At 43.6% G+C, this 17,494-nt stretch overlaps 1 protein-coding gene across 3 annotated transcripts in view; it reads right to left on the bottom strand.

Annotated features, from left to right (window-relative positions):
• Positions 1–4,129: 4,129 nt before the first annotated feature.
• The window catches only part of LOC147886091 (binding partner of ACD11 1-like), a 51,103-nt gene continuing 37,738 nt past the window's right edge, over positions 4,130–17,494 (bottom strand). For all 3 annotated transcript variants that reach the window (XM_087395369.1, XM_087395370.1, XM_087395368.1), the window contains 4 exons: positions 5,467–5,570; positions 5,271–5,346; positions 5,030–5,119; positions 4,130–4,839 (listed from right to left, as the gene is read on the bottom strand). In XM_087395369.1, coding sequence (XP_087251495.1) covers positions 4,360–4,839; positions 5,030–5,119; positions 5,271–5,346; positions 5,467–5,570 — 750 coding nt within the window. In that variant the 3' untranslated portion in view covers positions 4,130–4,359. The remainder of the gene's footprint in view (positions 4,840–5,029; positions 5,120–5,270; positions 5,347–5,466; positions 5,571–17,494) is intronic.

Genomic DNA, 17,494 nt, shown 5'->3' with positions numbered 1-17,494 from the left:
CATGGGTTGTTCTGGTCAACCATATTCTTGTATTCTGGATTCTCTCGGTTCTTCTATGTTTCGTTCTCTAGCCGAATCTTTAAGATCTGGCTCGTGGAGGTGGATGTTACATAGTAGGGGCGATAGGACGTCCCTTCGCTTTGGGTCCGCCCGTCCCTCTCTACAGTCCATCCTTTGTGTATTAGGTTGAAGAATCCTCTGTCGTCAATCCCCTCCTTCAATATGGAGATTACGTAGTGCCAATCGATTGTATTGTAGCACTTCATTCTGGCAAGTCAAATTCGGGACATAATAGATATCCATATATCCATCCAGATATCTATCTAGATAGATAGATAGATAGATAGATATTCGATTACTTGTCTTATGGCCTCCTAACTTACAACCTTGATGCTACTACTGCGAGCGGTCTGAGTTCCCTCGACTTTTTGGCTTGGCGATGTCGGGCTCGAACGTGTATGCACTCGTACGGAGGTGTGTGTGGACCTCCCTTTCAAACAAATTTCATTCTTTTCTTTTAAATCGAACATCGTTTCCTTTATGAGCCCTCCAGGTTTCGGATTTACTCAATTCTGGCTACCAAGAGTAGTCTTTTGTCCGTAATTATACTGAACGGGTCGGTCCTCCATTCGTTTCAGTGACTCCTACAACCGGCTTCCCAAAACCGACCTGCTAGGCTTTTACTCGAGACCAGGGCGATTACCCCATTCAACTCAATTGGTAGATGACGAGTTTACGCCCATCCCCAAGTGTCGGGTATAATCCATTTCCCGCAACCCTTGTAGCCGTCACTTGGAATTCACGTAAGTGCGTCCACATCCCCTAGACACATGAAAGCTTAGTTGTGAGAGATATTCACAATCAATCTTGAGAACCAACATTGCTTAATGAATCTTTGATAGATCTTTACATAATGCAATGCTCTTCTAACTTGACCTTTTGGCAATCACATAGGGTGCAATTGCGGCTCTCTTGAGGTATATTGTCGGCTTTCCCTCTCTCAATATGTAGTTTATGCGACAAGACTCAGATTGTGCGATCAATATTCTCAACAAATGTGGAAGGTGAATGTGTATGTATCTTGGGTAGATAAATGAAACCCTCCTCTATATTCGTAAAGAGTGGTCCATGTATAAGTTAAGCTGCATTGGAAGCTTGTTGGATGCTAACTAGGTCCTGAATGTGTGTAGTTGTAGAATGTCCTCTCGAATGACTTGGTTGACCTCATGACACATAAGTAGGATAGAAGGAACATCAATGCTATGTTGGAACGGGAATAGTCTGCTCATGTGGATCAAACATTAGGAAAGAAGGGAACTCATTTTGGGGCCCTCTAAGAAATTTACTATTTACCTATTTTTGTTGCACTCAAAAGTTGGGAAATGCCATAAAATACGGATACTTACTGCAAAAATGTCAATCTAGTACTCAGGCTTTACATTAAATGCATATATAAGATCCTTGATTTTCTATGTAGTATTTGATGATTCTGACATAGCCAGTGCGTCTGGAGCAGGCCAAAATTCTTAAATCGACCCTAGAGACACAAAAAACCGACGTCCGGAGGCTCGTAAAAGGGCAAAAATGCTCGGAATGGGAAATTTGCACAAAAACGCGATTTGGCCAACTAGCACAGTGCCAGTTGGCCAAATCGCGTTTTTGTGCAAATTCCCCATTCCGGGCATTTTTCCCACCTGGCCAAATTGCGTTTTTGTACAAATTTTTCATTCCGGGTATTTTTGTCCTTTTTTTAGATCTCCGAGCGTCGATTTTTGGTGTCTCTAGGGTCGATTAGGAGGTTTTGGTCTGCTCTGGAGGCGCTGGCGATGTCAGAATCATCAAATACTGCATAGAAAATCATCTTTTGAAGATCACGTATGTCAGACATAATAAAAGAAAAAGATTTTGAATATGACTTATTTTATGTTTTTACATGGTTTTTGATATTTTTCCAATGTTACGTTAGTCCTCTTCTGATTGGTGGAGAGCCTATTTTTCAAAACCCTAAGAGGTCCCAAAATGAGCTCTCTTTTTTTCTAATGCCATTTGCATGTATGATCGTACCAACATCTTTGATCACCCTCAGTTGCTAAAGTCGTAGAGGAAGATAAGGTCTACGTCGTCCCCAAATGGAAGAGCCATAGTCTTTGACTTGGTAAAGGTAGGTGATGGCCTGCAATGTTGCACTGAGCTGCAGTGGGGATGCACTAAAGTCAACTAGAATAATCTGATGCGGCATCGATGGCTTACTGCGGATCAAGAGAACTTGGAGTTGCTCTACTCAAGCCCAATCTGCCTCTGATATATCGAGCCCTAACAAGGGTTGCCATACATACATGCTGGGACCAAGGAATAAAAAAGAAGAGCCTTGGTTCGAGGATCTTGGAAGTAGGAGTGGAAGCATTACTGCTCTAGCGAGCAAGTGCGGCATATCCTCTACTCAGTTGGGCATGCATACCTGGTTGCATCGTGACAAGTACATGTAAATGAAACGATCTCCACTGGTAGCCCATCTAACGTGAACTACTGTGTGTGCATGGCTGCTCGGGATGTTTTGAAAAGCATAACCTTCGTTTTGCCAAGGTACCTTCAACTCATGTGGCTCACAAAAGGTGTGTAGTGTATCCAAATGTCTCTGAAGGCCCTTTGCTAAGGACGAGAGCACGACCATGTCATCTATGAAATCAAAACGACAACAAGAGTATCCGGCTCCCCCTATGTCTCCATAAAAATTTCAAGCTTATCTCGCAAAGGCCAAACAAGGTAGGTGACAATGGACAACCTTGTTTGACTTTGATAGTGCTCATGATCTCCTCGGTCCATCTTGCCTCAACATGGACCCTCCTTGAGACTCTCATAGAGTGTCATTATGGTCGAGATGATCTCTTGATCATAGCCCTAGTCCTACAAGCGTCTAGTAAGGCAAAGAATGTCGACTTGTGAAGGGTCTACTACAATTATAAGGTCACCTTATAAAGCTTCTTAAGGGCGCTTCACAATTGTTGATGAGAATGTTGAAAAGGCTTGCGAGTCTTGAAACGAATGTATGCAAGTAGGGTTTTTGTGAGGGTCAAGACACCATTTGAAGGTTGGATGGTACTATAAGCACTCCATTACAATTTTCCTTGCCATCACAATCTCATTCGTCGCCGGGAGACCCTTAAGCTTCCACCCCTGCCACGGGCTCAATTTTCTCACATAGTAGATTAGATCTAAATGATTCGAGGTAACTATGTTGTATTCATTGGATGACAATGCTCTCAATTATGGGCTCCACCCTTTCAACTCATTTGTATCACGTTTGTTTCAATGTCATCGACCCTTCGGTTCTTCTAAGACTTCTAATAATCTTTCTTTCTTTCTTTTCTTCTCTCACTCTCCGTTCACAACACGTCATAGCCATTGATGCTCAATCATAATGTTTTACTAATATTTTGAAGCATTTGAATTTCACATCTCAAGGTTATATAATTGTAAGACTCCTTGAATTCGTATAATGCATCCAGTGGCTTTGCAAAGCAAGGCATGAACTTACTGCCATCACTAAAACCAACCTAGCAAACAAGGCTTGTCTTCTAAATGCTTCACCAAAGCCAATGAAAGCTTTGCCGTGTATTAGTTGCACAATTCCACCATCTTTGTTATTAAGATATAAGGCTATACGCTTTTCTTATACAAAAATCTTAACACAACACAACCAACATGGAGAAAAAAAGGCTATTTGTAAAAGCAAAGACATCTATTCATGAACCAAAGAAAAAAGTTTTTTATGAGAGTCGAGCCGGAAGCATGCTCACCTCAACATAGCAGAGCCATGCACAAGGGTACTTGAGCAGGCAACAGCAAGAATCCAAGGGCAAGGGCGAGGGCACAGATTCGGCGAGGGGGAGGAAGACGAAACGGGAGGCAGGGAGAGAGGGGAAGGGCCCTTACCTAATTTTGGGGCCCTTTAAGCTCGGTTAATTTGAATTGAACGATTTGGCCCCTTCTATAACTTAGCCTAAGGCCTTAATTTTTCAACAGAACCATGGCACAGTAATTAATGAATGCAAATAAGAATAAGGGTTGAGCCCCTTATTGAACATTACATAATAGACAAAAATAAATGTGGGCACTTTTCACACACCTATACATAGAAGAGTCTATTAGAATAGCAACTATTTGCAGGTATGAACTAACATAACAAAGAGTACCAAAGACTTGATCCTTCTCTGTCGGTTTGATTCTAAGACCTGAAAGCCCACAGGAGATATTATCTAGATCATGCAGGCTAAGGGTGGGCTTTACAATGAGAATGTGGCAGATTTGGATCAAATGAGATTTATCACCTGAAATCACTTCAAATATCTTCAGTCATGTTTAGGAACCTGGAGTACTGTCATCCCTCTGCACACCAGAAAGCTGAACCTTTTCCAAAGTTTTCTGACCTACTTCTCCAGCAGCTTTTGTAACTTTGTTAAAGGCTCCCGTAACCCAGGCAGCACTGGTAAAAACATACTTGTTTTTTAACAATGCCGAGCCTGCATTTGTCACTTTCTGCTCAGCAGCCACAAAAGCAGACCGAGTCTTTTCAGAAACCTGATATTTCTGGTCTAATGCCTTCATATGTTCATTCACAACAGCTGTGCCAGTACTAATCGTCTGAGAGAGGCCAATTTTTTTATCTATAGAAGATACAGTAGCAGTGGCATTTGCTGACAACTGGTGCTTCTCATCAAAAGTCTTTGCCTTGTTCATAGCATCCTTGCCCAGAACATAACCCTTGGCAAGCATTGATGTCATCACATCTTGCGTTCTGTGGACAGCATTTTCTATCACACTTCCTGTGCCTGAAGCTGCCTGTAACAGTCACACAAAACCTAACATTGGCTCTTTGCAAATGCTTTCAAAACTACCAGATAGGACAAGAATTAGTTTAATTCTGGACAATTTAGCTTCCCTTGACAAACTTTTAACCCTGTTAGTTTATGAGGCTATCTCCAAAGACCATCAGTAAAAAAAATGACTAGAAAAGAGTTATCAGGTCTACCAGAGACTGCTTTGCATCAAAAGCCCCTGGCGGTGGATGATAATCCTCAACTTCTGTTATGCTTACTATCTGATCAACGATTGTCGCTCCCTGCAGTCAATCAAATATACAGTCTTCACTGCAATTCTTCTGATGGTCTATCTGGGGAAATGTAGAGTATTTCCTTGCTCCATTTTGAATATTAAATTCCCAAGTAAGAAACTGAAAATCACATGATATACTTCTAGATGAAGCTACGTACAGATAGTAGGACAGCAGTATCTAATGCTTGAGGATCCTTGAAAGTAACGAAACCAATTTTCGACCCATCTCCATCGCTGCATTACAGCTCTCAGAAAGAAGACAGAAGTTCCAGTGAGTTAAAAAAATGAATTGCAGGACATTTTAAGGAAATAAGAAAACATACTTCAACGTGAATAAGCAGCTTGGACACACACATCTGAAGCTCAATGTGCTCAATTTCTCCAGAGAACGAGAAAAAATCATGGATATCACGTTCTGTTGCCTTTGGTGATAGGTTGCTCACTTTCACTGTTCTAGCCTGCATGAGTCCACATGGCCAAAGCATAAGCATTGCAAAAATTGTCACTAAAAACCAATGAACAAAACATTTAGCACCAATCCTGCATTCTAGACCACCATTATCACCTTATACAGTAACAAGCTTCAATACAGTAGTACAGCTTGGGACAATGAATGCTTTGAGTGAGAAAACACAAATACATAGAGGCATACCCAAGAAAATTACGCAAGCAGGCAATGTTAATAACAAGAGCATATGCTGAAATAGATCTCCATTTAGGAGAAAAAGGGGCCACCAGGGGGCAGCTGCCAAGGAGCATTAACGAACCAAACTCTCAAGACTCAGCAACCACAAAAATGACGAAAAAGAGCTGTACCTTGCATGCATGTGTGCGTGGGTGCATGCGAGGGTGCCCGCGCACGTGGGTGTGGGGGTGTGTGTGTTGCGGGGGGGGGGGGGGGGGGGGGGGTTGGTTGGTGCAGGAACCTTACTTCACAAAAAAGAGCTACCCGTGTGTATGTGTGTGTGCGCGCGTGCAACCGCGCTCATACCTTTCGCCTGTATAAGCACTCCTTAGTGGGTTTCTTTCCGTATTTTGATCTTTTTCTTTCAGTCTCTTCAAGATGCTCATTCCCAAGTCTTTCATTACTGTTTCTAGTTTTGAGCAGTAGTCGTTCCACTTTGGACAGCTATGAATATACATTTTCTTGAATGAAATATCTCTTTTACAAAAAAAAAGTAAAGTGTGTGAGGGCCCAGGGGTCTTCTCTGTCAAGATGGCTGCCAATCAGATAGGAAGACTTGCAGTAGAAAAAGGGTATCTCAGAGCAAAAAGCAGAAGCATGCAGGGTCTAGATGGCCTCTGTTCATGTGTCCCATGAGGCACAGTTGGTTTTTGAAGTTATGCATGAAGGCTTTGAAGATACCAGGAAAGATTAAGAGGAGCCCGATCCTACGGCGGGTTCACAATGAAATTGGATGACATTGTTGATCCGGTTAGGGAATATGCCAAAAATGATGTTATTATCTTTTTCCCTCGTCGAATGCCTATTGCAGCAGATGTAGGAAATTGGTCGACACGGACATTGGGGGGTGCAAAAGGTGCATTATGCAGCAAAATGTTTTTGGTTACTATGGCAGATGAACAACATAAGCAAATCCTATTGGGACATTCTCCTCTTAAATATGGGCAGCAGATGGTACATGTCTTGCCTTGACGTCCTACAGGAGACTATCCATCGCTAATTTGGTTTGGGTTGAAGTTGTGGATTTCTCCCAATGTTTAGAGAAACTCTTGCCAAAAATGCGGCATCATTGGGCAAAGTGGTGTGTCCACCCCGACAAAATGGGAATTCTAATAGATTTTGCATATTGTTGGCCACAAACGTTCCCACGGCTGCAGAAAACTTGGGCACATGGGCTCGCAATGTAGCACATTTACAAATATGTACACTCTAGATCACACAAAGAAGCAAATCAAGACTGCATGCCAAACTTGGGATCCAAGACATGATCTGGATGCGACACGACATCCCGTTGACCGAGTAGTAAAAGGATAACATCATTTACAAGAAAAGCGTACGACTCACAAGTTATTGCAGCCCAAATAATGCCAATGCCAGAATTCTCAATGAAGTATATACCTAGATGAATCTAGGAACATTCCCAAACTCATCCTCTAAAAACACAACATAGTGCAGTTTCAATCTCACGATAGTCACTCATAAGATTGAAAACCATAAACTCCATCACGCATAGCAGGGACTAGCTGCTATGACATCCCCACTGACGTCGTCAGCGCCTAACAGTGGGTGTAGACCATAGTATAAAAGTATGCTCTCACACATACAAATCCATACACCCACACATACTTGAGCATCCATTTATACAAAGTCTTCGTACTGAGTTTCTGTCGGCACTCCGGAGGTGAAGGGCGAACTCAGCCATGACGAAGGCTAACACTAAAGGAGAAGGCTAATCAAAAAGTAGTCCAAATCTTTTCATTCAATCTACAACTGCTTGTGAAGTCTAAACAATTTCATTTTAGTCTCTTCTAAACCAGTATCTAAATCTAAATCTAGCTGATAGGACAACGCACCATTTAAGATAGAAAGAATTATTGCAATACCATCAGGCCGCAATTCTAACACCCCCCTGCAGTGCCAATGTCATGTACAAGGCTGATTAATCACCAAACGGATATAAGTTCAGGGCACTGCAAAATGCCTCAAACTTTTCACGTGGTAGTGCTTTGGTGAAAATATCTGCAACATTGTCATGTGTGGACACAAAGATCATACTGATCTCTCCTGCATGCAACTTCTCTCTGACGTAGTGATAGTGAACCTCAATGTGCTTCGTGCGAGCATGAAACACTGGATTCTTTGCCACTGCAATGGCACTCTGACTATCAGTGAGAATTGGAGAAGGACCCTCCAATGACAGATGAAGATCAGCAAATAGACGTCGCAGCCAGACACATTCAACTCTTGCTGTGAAAGCTGCCCTGTACTCAGCTTCACATGATGAGGTAGCCACTGTAGATAAGATTTACCCAAAAAGAAACAATTGCCACTAGTGGACTGCCTAGTGCCATAATCACCAGCCCAATCTGAATCACTATAGGCATGCATCTGCAAGTGACCCCCCCTGGAAAATAACAAGCCAAAAGACTTCGTGCCCTGCAAATAACGGAAGATGTGCTTAACTGCCTGCCAATGCATAGTTTTTGGGCTATGCATATACCTGCTCACCTGAGATACTGCAAACTGAATATCAGGTCTAGTGTTGCAGAGATATATGAGGCATCCAACACCCTGACTGTAAAGTGTGGCATCAACTAATTCTCCTGCATCATGCATTGTGAGTTTCAGCCCCGGCTCCATGGGAGTGGCTATGGGCTTACAATCATGCATGTTAAATCTGTCCTAGAGTTTCTGCACATACTTGGACTGAGACATAACAGTGCCACGTCTCTCTTGAGAGAACCGGATCCCCAAATAAAAGTGAAGCAGTCCCAAATCTGACATGTCAAAGTTGGTCTGCAAATCAGCTTTGAAATCTGCAATATTATCTTCATTGGACCCTGTGAGCAGTAAGTCATCGACATAAAGAAGGATAACTAAAATTTCCCCCCCATCCATCTTGATGTAGAGGGTGCTCTCAGTAGGACTATTGTGCAGCCCCTTGCTGGTCAAAAAGACATGAATCTTGGCATACCATGCACGAGGGGCCTGTTTCAGCCCATACAAAGCTTTGTTTAGCTTGCATACCTGAAGTGCATTTGCTGTAATTTCAAAGCCTGGAGGTTGTTTGACATAAACCTCTTCCAACAAGTCTCCATTTAAGAAGGTTGTTTTTATGTCCAACTGATGAACATTCCACTCAAAATGTGCAGCCATTGCAATAACAGATCGGATGGTGGTCATCCGAGATGTAGGAGCAAAAGTCTCCTCATAATCTATGCCCTTTTTCTGAGCATAGCCTTGAGCAACCAGCCTTGCCTTGTATCTGTCAATGGAGCCATCTGGCTTCCGTTTCACCTTGAAAACAAATCGTGTGCCAATGGCATGTTTACCTGGTGGCAAGTCTACAACATCCCAAGTCTGATTTTTCTTAATGGACTGCAACTCATCGTGCATGGCATTCATCCAATGCACATTGTCCTTTACTTCTTCGAATGTTGCAGGCTCCTCCTCATCGAGAATAGTACTTGCATATGCTGATTCCACTCAATTAGCACCTTCCATGTGCCTTGTTGCACTGCGAGTCCTGCCAAGTAATGGAGCATCAATCTTACTCTCCCTGAGAGTTTGTAACAGCCAGTTTGGGACTGTTTCTGCTGCATGTATGTCTGCAATTTCTTGCTGAACCACCTGTTCCACTGCCTGTGTGTGTGTCCCATTCCAGACCTCATAGGGAGTTTTTGTTTTTAAAGCCTTAGTGGGAGCCCGATTTAAGATGTAGTTGGCACACATTAGACCTTCAAGCCAGAATTTGTGAGGCATGTGTTTGCTTTTCAGCATACATCTCCATAAGAGTTCTATTTTTCCTCTCAGCTTTGCCATTTTGCTGAGGGGTCAGCCTCACTGTGAGCTGATGCACAATACCCTTGTCTTTCAGAAAAGCATCAAAATCTGCAAACAAGTATTCCCCACCTCTATCTGTGCGCAATGTCTGTATCTTGAGTCTAGTTTCATTTTCAACCATGGCTGAAAAGTGTTTAAACACCATGAACACTTCTGATTTGCGCTTCAACCCAAAGACCCAAGTGAAATTGGAGTAATCATCAATAAAAGTAACAAAGTAGAGATGACCACCCAATGATGGAGTCCTCATGGGACCACAGACATCACTGTGTATAAGCTGTAATTTCCGGACAGCTTTAACTGAACCATCCTTTTTGAAGGGGAATCGATGCATCTTGCCTAAAATGCACCCTTCATAGGCATGTGGAGGAGGTATCTCAAGAGGTGGCAATGCATCAACCATAGAGTGCTTCTGAAGTATCATCAAGCTGTTGTAATGCATGTGGCCATATCGGGCATGCCATAATTCTGCATTCTGCATGGCAGCAGTAGGAGTAGAAACTGCAAGAGCATGGACTGCTCTTTTCTCAAAAAGGTCAAGTTGAAAAAGCCCACGAACCAGAATACCAGATAATCTTAAGGCATAATCATTTTCCCTGTCTCGGACAGCACATTTGTCATCCTCAAAGATGACCTGAAATCCAGCCCTGTTAAGAGTGGACACTGAAAGGAGATTCTTGGTGATACCAAGCACATACAAGACATCTGAAAGTCTGAAAACTGAGCCATCAATGGCGGTAAGCTCAACTTCTCCTGTGCCACGTACTGAATATGACGAGTTGTTGGCACAAGTGACTTTCTTACCAACGGGAGGTGGATGCAAGGAAGTAAAGAGACACTTCCTAGAAGTGATATGCTTGGAGGCACCGCTATCAAAATACCAAGTATTCAGTGTTTCATTGACACTGAAAGCTGATGCATCCATAGAGGGGTCATAACTGCAAGTCAAAAAGGCATATGTATCATCATTACAAGTGGCTGTACTATCCCAAGCATCTGGAGCAGCCAGCCTAGAATCTGAAATGCAAGATAAAAAGGCATAATCGTGTCCACAAAGTTGGCTGCAGCATCCCCACTGTCAGATGCATGAGGAGCTGAATCTGAAACAGCCATACCGGAGCTGTTTTTCTTCTCTTTTGCAAGCCTTTTCCTGCATTCTACAATGTGATGACCTGGCTTTTTGCAGTAATGACAAAAACCCTTCTTCTTGGGCTTACTTGCATCATTTTTAGCCTTTTGTGAAGACTGTCCTGACCCACTGGACAGCTGATTTACGGATGTCTTTGCCTGTCCCTTTGTTCTTGACTTGAACTTTGAGAGCATAGCTTGTTCACCTGCACGTGAAGCCAAGTTTTTCCTGGTCTGCTCTTCCTGAAGCAGAAGTCCTATCAACTCATGAAAAGTGAGAGGATTTGCACCCCCCCTCAATGATAAGTTCAGCGAGGTATGAAAGCTGAGATAAGACTCAGGAAGAGAATTCAGAGTGGAGGTAATCATCTCTAAATCAGGAATAATCTCATCTATGTTCAATAATTGCTCTCTGAGATCCTGTAGCTTTGTGAGGTGGACTGACATGGAGTCACCCTCTTCCATATATATATTACTTAACTCTCTTTTCAAGAAAGATACCCTTGCATCATTCCGGGCTGCATACATGCTTTCTAAGATATCCCACGCTGCCTTCGAGGTCTTACACGACCGGATATGCGGAATGATAAATCTTTTCACTGAAAGAGAGATGCATGACAAAGCTAAGGCATCCCGTGAATCCCATCTCTGGAGTAGTGGCTATAGCTGCACCAACAACTTGTTCTGCTCTGGAGTAGTGGCTATAGCTGCACCAACAACTTGTTCTGCAGCTGCACTCTGTGCACGACCTCTTCCACCTCCTTGTTGGGGAGGGGTATTAGGTGCCATACTTGCTGGTCGGATCTCACCCCCATTCACATAATCCCATAAATTGCGAGAAATCAGAATATTGCGTACCATAAAACTCCAGAGGGAGTAGTTGGTACCATCCAACTTGTCTTCCTGTGAAAGACCACCGAACTGAAAATCATTCTGATTTTGCTGGGCCATATCTGAGAAAGAGATTTTAGTAGACACAAGACTGAATTCCCTTACTGGGAATGAAATGCACAACTCCCAAAAAACACAGCCAAGCACTGGCTGTAAATGCAACTCAGATTTCTGATTCTACACTGTCAAAAATCTGTCCAAGCATCAAAAACTCTCCAGAATCTGCCAAAAGTGCTGCAAAACACTTCAAGAAAGGTAGTAAGAACTGAAATCTCCAAAATTGCTCTCCCAACACAAAAGCCCCAAAATAGGCCCGAAATTGCAACCAGAAAGGGGCAAATTGATCAAAAGCCCCAAATGTTGCAAGAATTGCGCTCTGTCTGCAAAAGCCCCAAATTTCACTGCGAAATTGCAGTGTAATCACAAAATCCCCGAATTTCTACAAGAAATTGTACTGCAAAACTGAAAGCCCCAAATTTCGAGGTTGAAATTGCAACCGGAAAGGGGCAAAAGCACAGAAAGCCCCAAATTTCACAATTTCAGCAGAAAGCCCCAAATTTTTGGGCTAAACCTCTGAATCTGCTTGCAAATGAACCTTGCAAGTAGATCTCTGCTCAAAAGTCCTGCAAAGCTGTAAAATTCCAAGCCCACCTTCAAACTGTACGGCAGTTTGTATGGAAGTGTATGGTAGATGCTCGAAATTAACTGCAGGTGTACATCGCCACATGCTGTATGGAAGATTTGTACGCATCTGTACAGAAATGTACGGAAGCAGGTACGACGGCCTGCTGTACAGCGTGTACGGCGATGATGCAGGGGTGCTGGTACGAGCGTCAGCGCAAGTACAGTACGGGCAAGCAGATCTGCGGAGCAGGTACGTATGATGCAGGTACGTACGGGGCTGTATAACGACGAGCTGTACAGCCGTACGATCACGCAGTACTACGAGACTGCAAGTACCGAAGGTACGAACGCAGCAAGTACGGACAATCAAGATCGGTACGGACAGCACAGGTACGACAGATCAGTACGGACAGCGAGCGATTGGAGCAGGGAGACGTTGTGGGCTAGAGCTGGAGGCAGAGAACAGGAGCTGAAGGGAGCAGGGAGCACATAGCTCTTGAACCCGCTCTGATACCAAATGTAAGATTTGGGGGAGAGAGAGAGCAAGAGAGTGAGCTGAGAGCTGAAAGCTTGAAAGCTTAGTTGCAATAGAAGAGTGTGAGAGTACAACTGAAAGAGTGAGAGATAAGGTTTTGTCCTAGTGACAAAACCTTAGTGGTCACCAACCATAGTTAGTGGACTAACTGCGGTTAGGGGGAAAAACCTCTTAAAGAGGGAAAAGTGCCCCTAACTAGCTTATTAAATTACATTGGTCACTGCTGAATTATATCTATAATTCTAACAACTCTCACACATACAAATCCAAACACCCACACATAGTTGAGCGTCCATTTAAACAAAGTCTCCGTACTGAGTTTATGTCGGCACTCCGGAGGTGAAGGGCAAACTCAGCCATGACGAAGGGTAGCACTAAAGGAGAAGGCTTAATAAAAAAGTAGTCCAAATCTTTTCATTCAAGCTACAACTGCTTGTGAAGTCTAAACGATTTCATTTTAGTCTCTCCCAAACGAGTATCTAAATCTAAATCTAGCTGATAAGGCAACGCACCAATCCGTGTATGAGTGGAAGGGCCCAGGCTATTTTCCTCGGAGTTTGCCAATCTTAATTTGACCGTAGCTTTTGCTAGGCATTGGGCCATTGCCATTATTGGCAGGAGTGATCTTGGCCTTTCCTTTGACTTGGATGGCAATAACTGGTCTATTGATCTTATTTTTAAGGCCACAGATCCCAGGGCCATCCTTGTTTTGCACTGAGGGAGGCATATTGTAAAAACTAAGGGGGCACAAACATTGTTGCCTAAGTTAGATGTGCGGGACGTTCAATGTACAATGCTGTACGATCCGTACGGTGACTGTTCAAAAAGCAAAAAGACTCGCAATTGCAGATTCGAAAGTAGCTGTTTTCTACTCATTTATGTTTGTTTGGGCCTAACTCTCCTCCAAACCTCCATATAAACCTCTCTCCCCCCTCTCACTCTCCACCAAGCTCTCTCCCCTCTCCATCTCCCTCTCCAACAAGCAGCCCAAGCTCCCAAGCCCTCCCCATCAAGCTCCCCTCCATCTACATCTCCCTCTCCATCAAGCTACCTCTCCACTGAGCTCGCTCCATCAAGCTCCCCCACCATCTCCCTCTCCATCAAGCTCCCCCTTCATCTCCATCTCCAATTCTTTTGACATGATATATGAAACCGGCCTCTAATCACTCAGAGGGCAGTGGAACTAAACCTTTAATCACTTCAGCACTTATTTACAGCTCACAAAGCATATATCACAACCATTAACCATTGCATGATCACCATTTGGCATTTACCCATTTGTCCACAAACAAAACCACTGAAAAAGGGATGGAGGCTAGAATGCCCCTGCTCAACAGACATAGACAAGTGCACCCGATTGGCCCCAAACACCGTGGCGCCCCTTTCGGTATTTCTTTATATTTCACAGTGAAATGATTACAAGTTGCATCTGGGAGACCTTCCCTGCAACTGAGCACGCAGCCCCAATTCACTAAGCCTTCGCAAGGCTTTCAAGCATATAACACCATCACATAAGTGCACTTAACCCGTAGGCTCAACCCAAAGGCATTCTCTTTTCCGAGTGCAATTCCATTGGCTGTCCAGATGCAATCACACTGCACCCCAGCTGCACTCTCTTTGAGTGGTTTCCAGATGGCATTCACAAAGCTTTTCAAAGCTCCAAAATAAAATCAGCAAAGTACCCAACCAAAGAATGATTCATGTAGCACTGCCTGGGCACCTGTAAGCCAAGAAAGAGGCGGCACACGAGGCCAACCAATAGCTTATGGCAAAAAGAAATTGCGGTAGCAAAATCACAACTCACCAAGCCCTGAAGACTCGAACCAAGTCCTCAATCGCCAAGAGGACATAGTAGCCAATGCCCAATTGCATTCTCAGCCAAAGAGGAGTGCAAAGGCACGAAGAAAGAGCATTTACAAGAGCCGACCAGCAAGAATTCCACTGAAAAATGCGAAAAGAAGCACTTCTGTCGCGAAGAAGTGGGAGTTCTTGGGCTCAAAAGAAGCGTGCTTCAGAGAGGAATGCATTGAGAAGGTTTTGGAGAAGTTTCATCGCCGGAAAGTCCTCCAAAACTGAGAAAAACTAGTCAACCAGCGCGTGGGACCACTCGAAATTCAACAGAAAGCTGTAGCTTTGCAAGAGGAGAGGCCCAGGAGGCGGTAGAAGAAAAAAGGTCCAGAAAAAGCCACTTTTGCAAATTCGACCAGCAAAAGAAGTGCTCAGCTCTGCCCGTTCTACCAAACGCACGGAGGGAAAAGCATATCACTACGAAGGGGAGGCAGAGGGGAAGCCATCGGGCCAAACGGAAGTCGAGGAATCCAAACGGGTGAGGAGTTATGAAGAAAAACGAAATTCAGCTGAAGGAGGCTGAAAAACCAGTCCAAAATCTCAACAAAGGGAGAAGATGAGAGAGAAGACCACACATGTGAAGTTTAGAAGGCCCAGGAAGGTCCAGGAATGGCAAAGGAGCATGTAGAAGGCACTAGAGCCACCTGGAACTCTAGGGGGGCCACTGAAGGTACATGGCCCTCTAGGGGGCCCATTAAAAATGCCACGTCATCATTTTCCAACAACCACTCTTTTAATTCCTTGGAATGCCTTTGGGCCTAGGGATTAATTACGCTTATGCATGCCGCGTTTAATTACACATTATTAAGCCCATGCTTAGACTTTTAAAACCAAAGTTGTCACGGTCTTGTAGTACATTAAAGTACCTAGAATTTCACGCCCCCGTGACATACCCCTCTCTTGAAACAACAAACCACAGTTTGCTGCCCCAAAACACAGGAGCGAGCATGAAATATAGCATAAAAGAGTATACAAGAAAGCCGCAGCTATAGTATACAGAGATAGTAAAAATATGGCTAGGAGAGGCATGCATCCATCCATATATACTGCTCAAAATCTATGTGATCCTCGGCGATCAATAGTCAAGATGCATCAATATCATGAAGTCTCACAGCAGAAATACTGTCAGCTCAGTATCTCGGATGAAACATACAGTGTCATCAAGCGACCTCATGAAATCACAGTGAGCCCGTCTGTACTGAGGGAGTGGAGGTGCTACCCCCCCTCTCGAACATCAGGTAATGCTCCAGACGCTCGCTCTGCTGAACTACCTGTAGGAGCCCGGACCGCAGTCGGCTCTAATTGGAAAGCATCAAGGTAAAGCTGCAATATCCCAGGTGAATCTGCCAGTTCACCTTCCTCCATCCATTTCGCGTCAAGTGATGGGTAATTTTGAAATTTTACCAAGTAGCGACGGATAACTTTACCCTTGAGCTTTCTATCTCTGTGTGCCAGAATCTGCTCTGGGACCAGAAGTTCATCATGTTCTTCCACTTCAGGCTGCACCTCATCAGGTACATCCTCGGGAATATCTCCATGATATTGCTTTAATAAACTCACATGAAAGGCATTATGTATCTTCCAATGCGGAGGCAACTTCAGCCTGTAAGCTACCTCGTTTATCTTTTCAGAAACCTGGAAAGGACCATAGTAACGCATGTTCAGCTTTGTGTAGAACCTTTCCTTGCCTTTCTTATTTTTCAGCCTTGCCTTCTGAAAACGCAGCAAAACCCAATCACCTTCTGTGAATACCAATTCCCTGCGGTGCTTATCTGCTGCTCTTTTCTGCTTGTCTTGACTTCTTTGCAAGGCATATTTGATCTTCTTGTAAGCCTCTTCAAGGCTTTCCACAAAACGATCAGCTTCGAAGATTTTCTCTTTTGTATGCAAAATGGGAGGTATCTTCCTGGCACCTTCCACTATTTCAAAAGGTGCTTTACCTGTGGATGTGTGCACCGTATTATTATAAGCATATTCCAGCAAAGGCAAATAATGCTCCCATTTGCTTTTGTGGTCTGAGACATAGCATTTAAACATATCCAAGATGGTAGAGTTTTCCTGCTCTGATTGTCCATCAGACTGAGGGTGAAAAGATGACGAAAAATTCAGCGTAGTGCCCATATTTTCAAACAGTCCTCTCCAAAAGAGGCTGGTCATCCTCGGATCTCTATCACTGATTATGGATTCAGGCATCCCATGATACTTGAAGACATGCTGCAAAAACAATTTGGCCATTTGATCTGCTGTAATTTTCTTTCTTACTGGCACAAAGTGGGCTTGTTTGCTAAACCTGCAAATTATTGTCCACAATCCATCATGTCCAGTAGGAGTACGTGGAAGATCAAACACAAAATCCATAGCTATGCTTTGCCATGGTCTATCCGGAATTGGCAAAGGGTGTAACAACCCAGGTGCCTTCTGCCTGTCAAACTTTACTTTCTGACAAACCATGCATGTTCTCACATATTCTTCCACATCTTTCCTCAAAGATGGCCAATAAAAGTATTGCTCCACTGCTGTAATTGTTGCTGTAATTCCCCTATGTCCTGCATATGGAGGAGCATGACTTTCCATTATGACTTTCTGTCGCATCTGATCAGTGACACAGAGTCGTCCATGCATCAAAATGAAACCCTCTTTCAACATATAGTGATCATGCCTTTGACCATCAGAAAGCTGTTCATAAATAGTTGAAAAATCAGCATCATTAACATACTGATCTTTCATCACATCTAACACATTGTTGTAAGCAATGCTCATTGCTGAAACACTGGGTTTCTTGGAGACTGCTTCAGGCTGTGGTTTCCTGGAAAGTGCATCAGCCACGA

Source organism: Dipteris shenzhenensis, chromosome 24, assembly GCF_047967505.1.
Source record: "Dipteris shenzhenensis isolate YYH24624 ecotype China chromosome 24, Dip_SZ_1.0, whole genome shotgun sequence".
Classification (NCBI taxonomy): Eukaryota; Viridiplantae; Streptophyta; class Polypodiopsida; order Gleicheniales; family Dipteridaceae; genus Dipteris; species Dipteris shenzhenensis.
The sequence above is the reverse complement of the archived record's forward strand: the minus strand, read 5'-3'. Positions and strand labels throughout refer to the sequence as shown.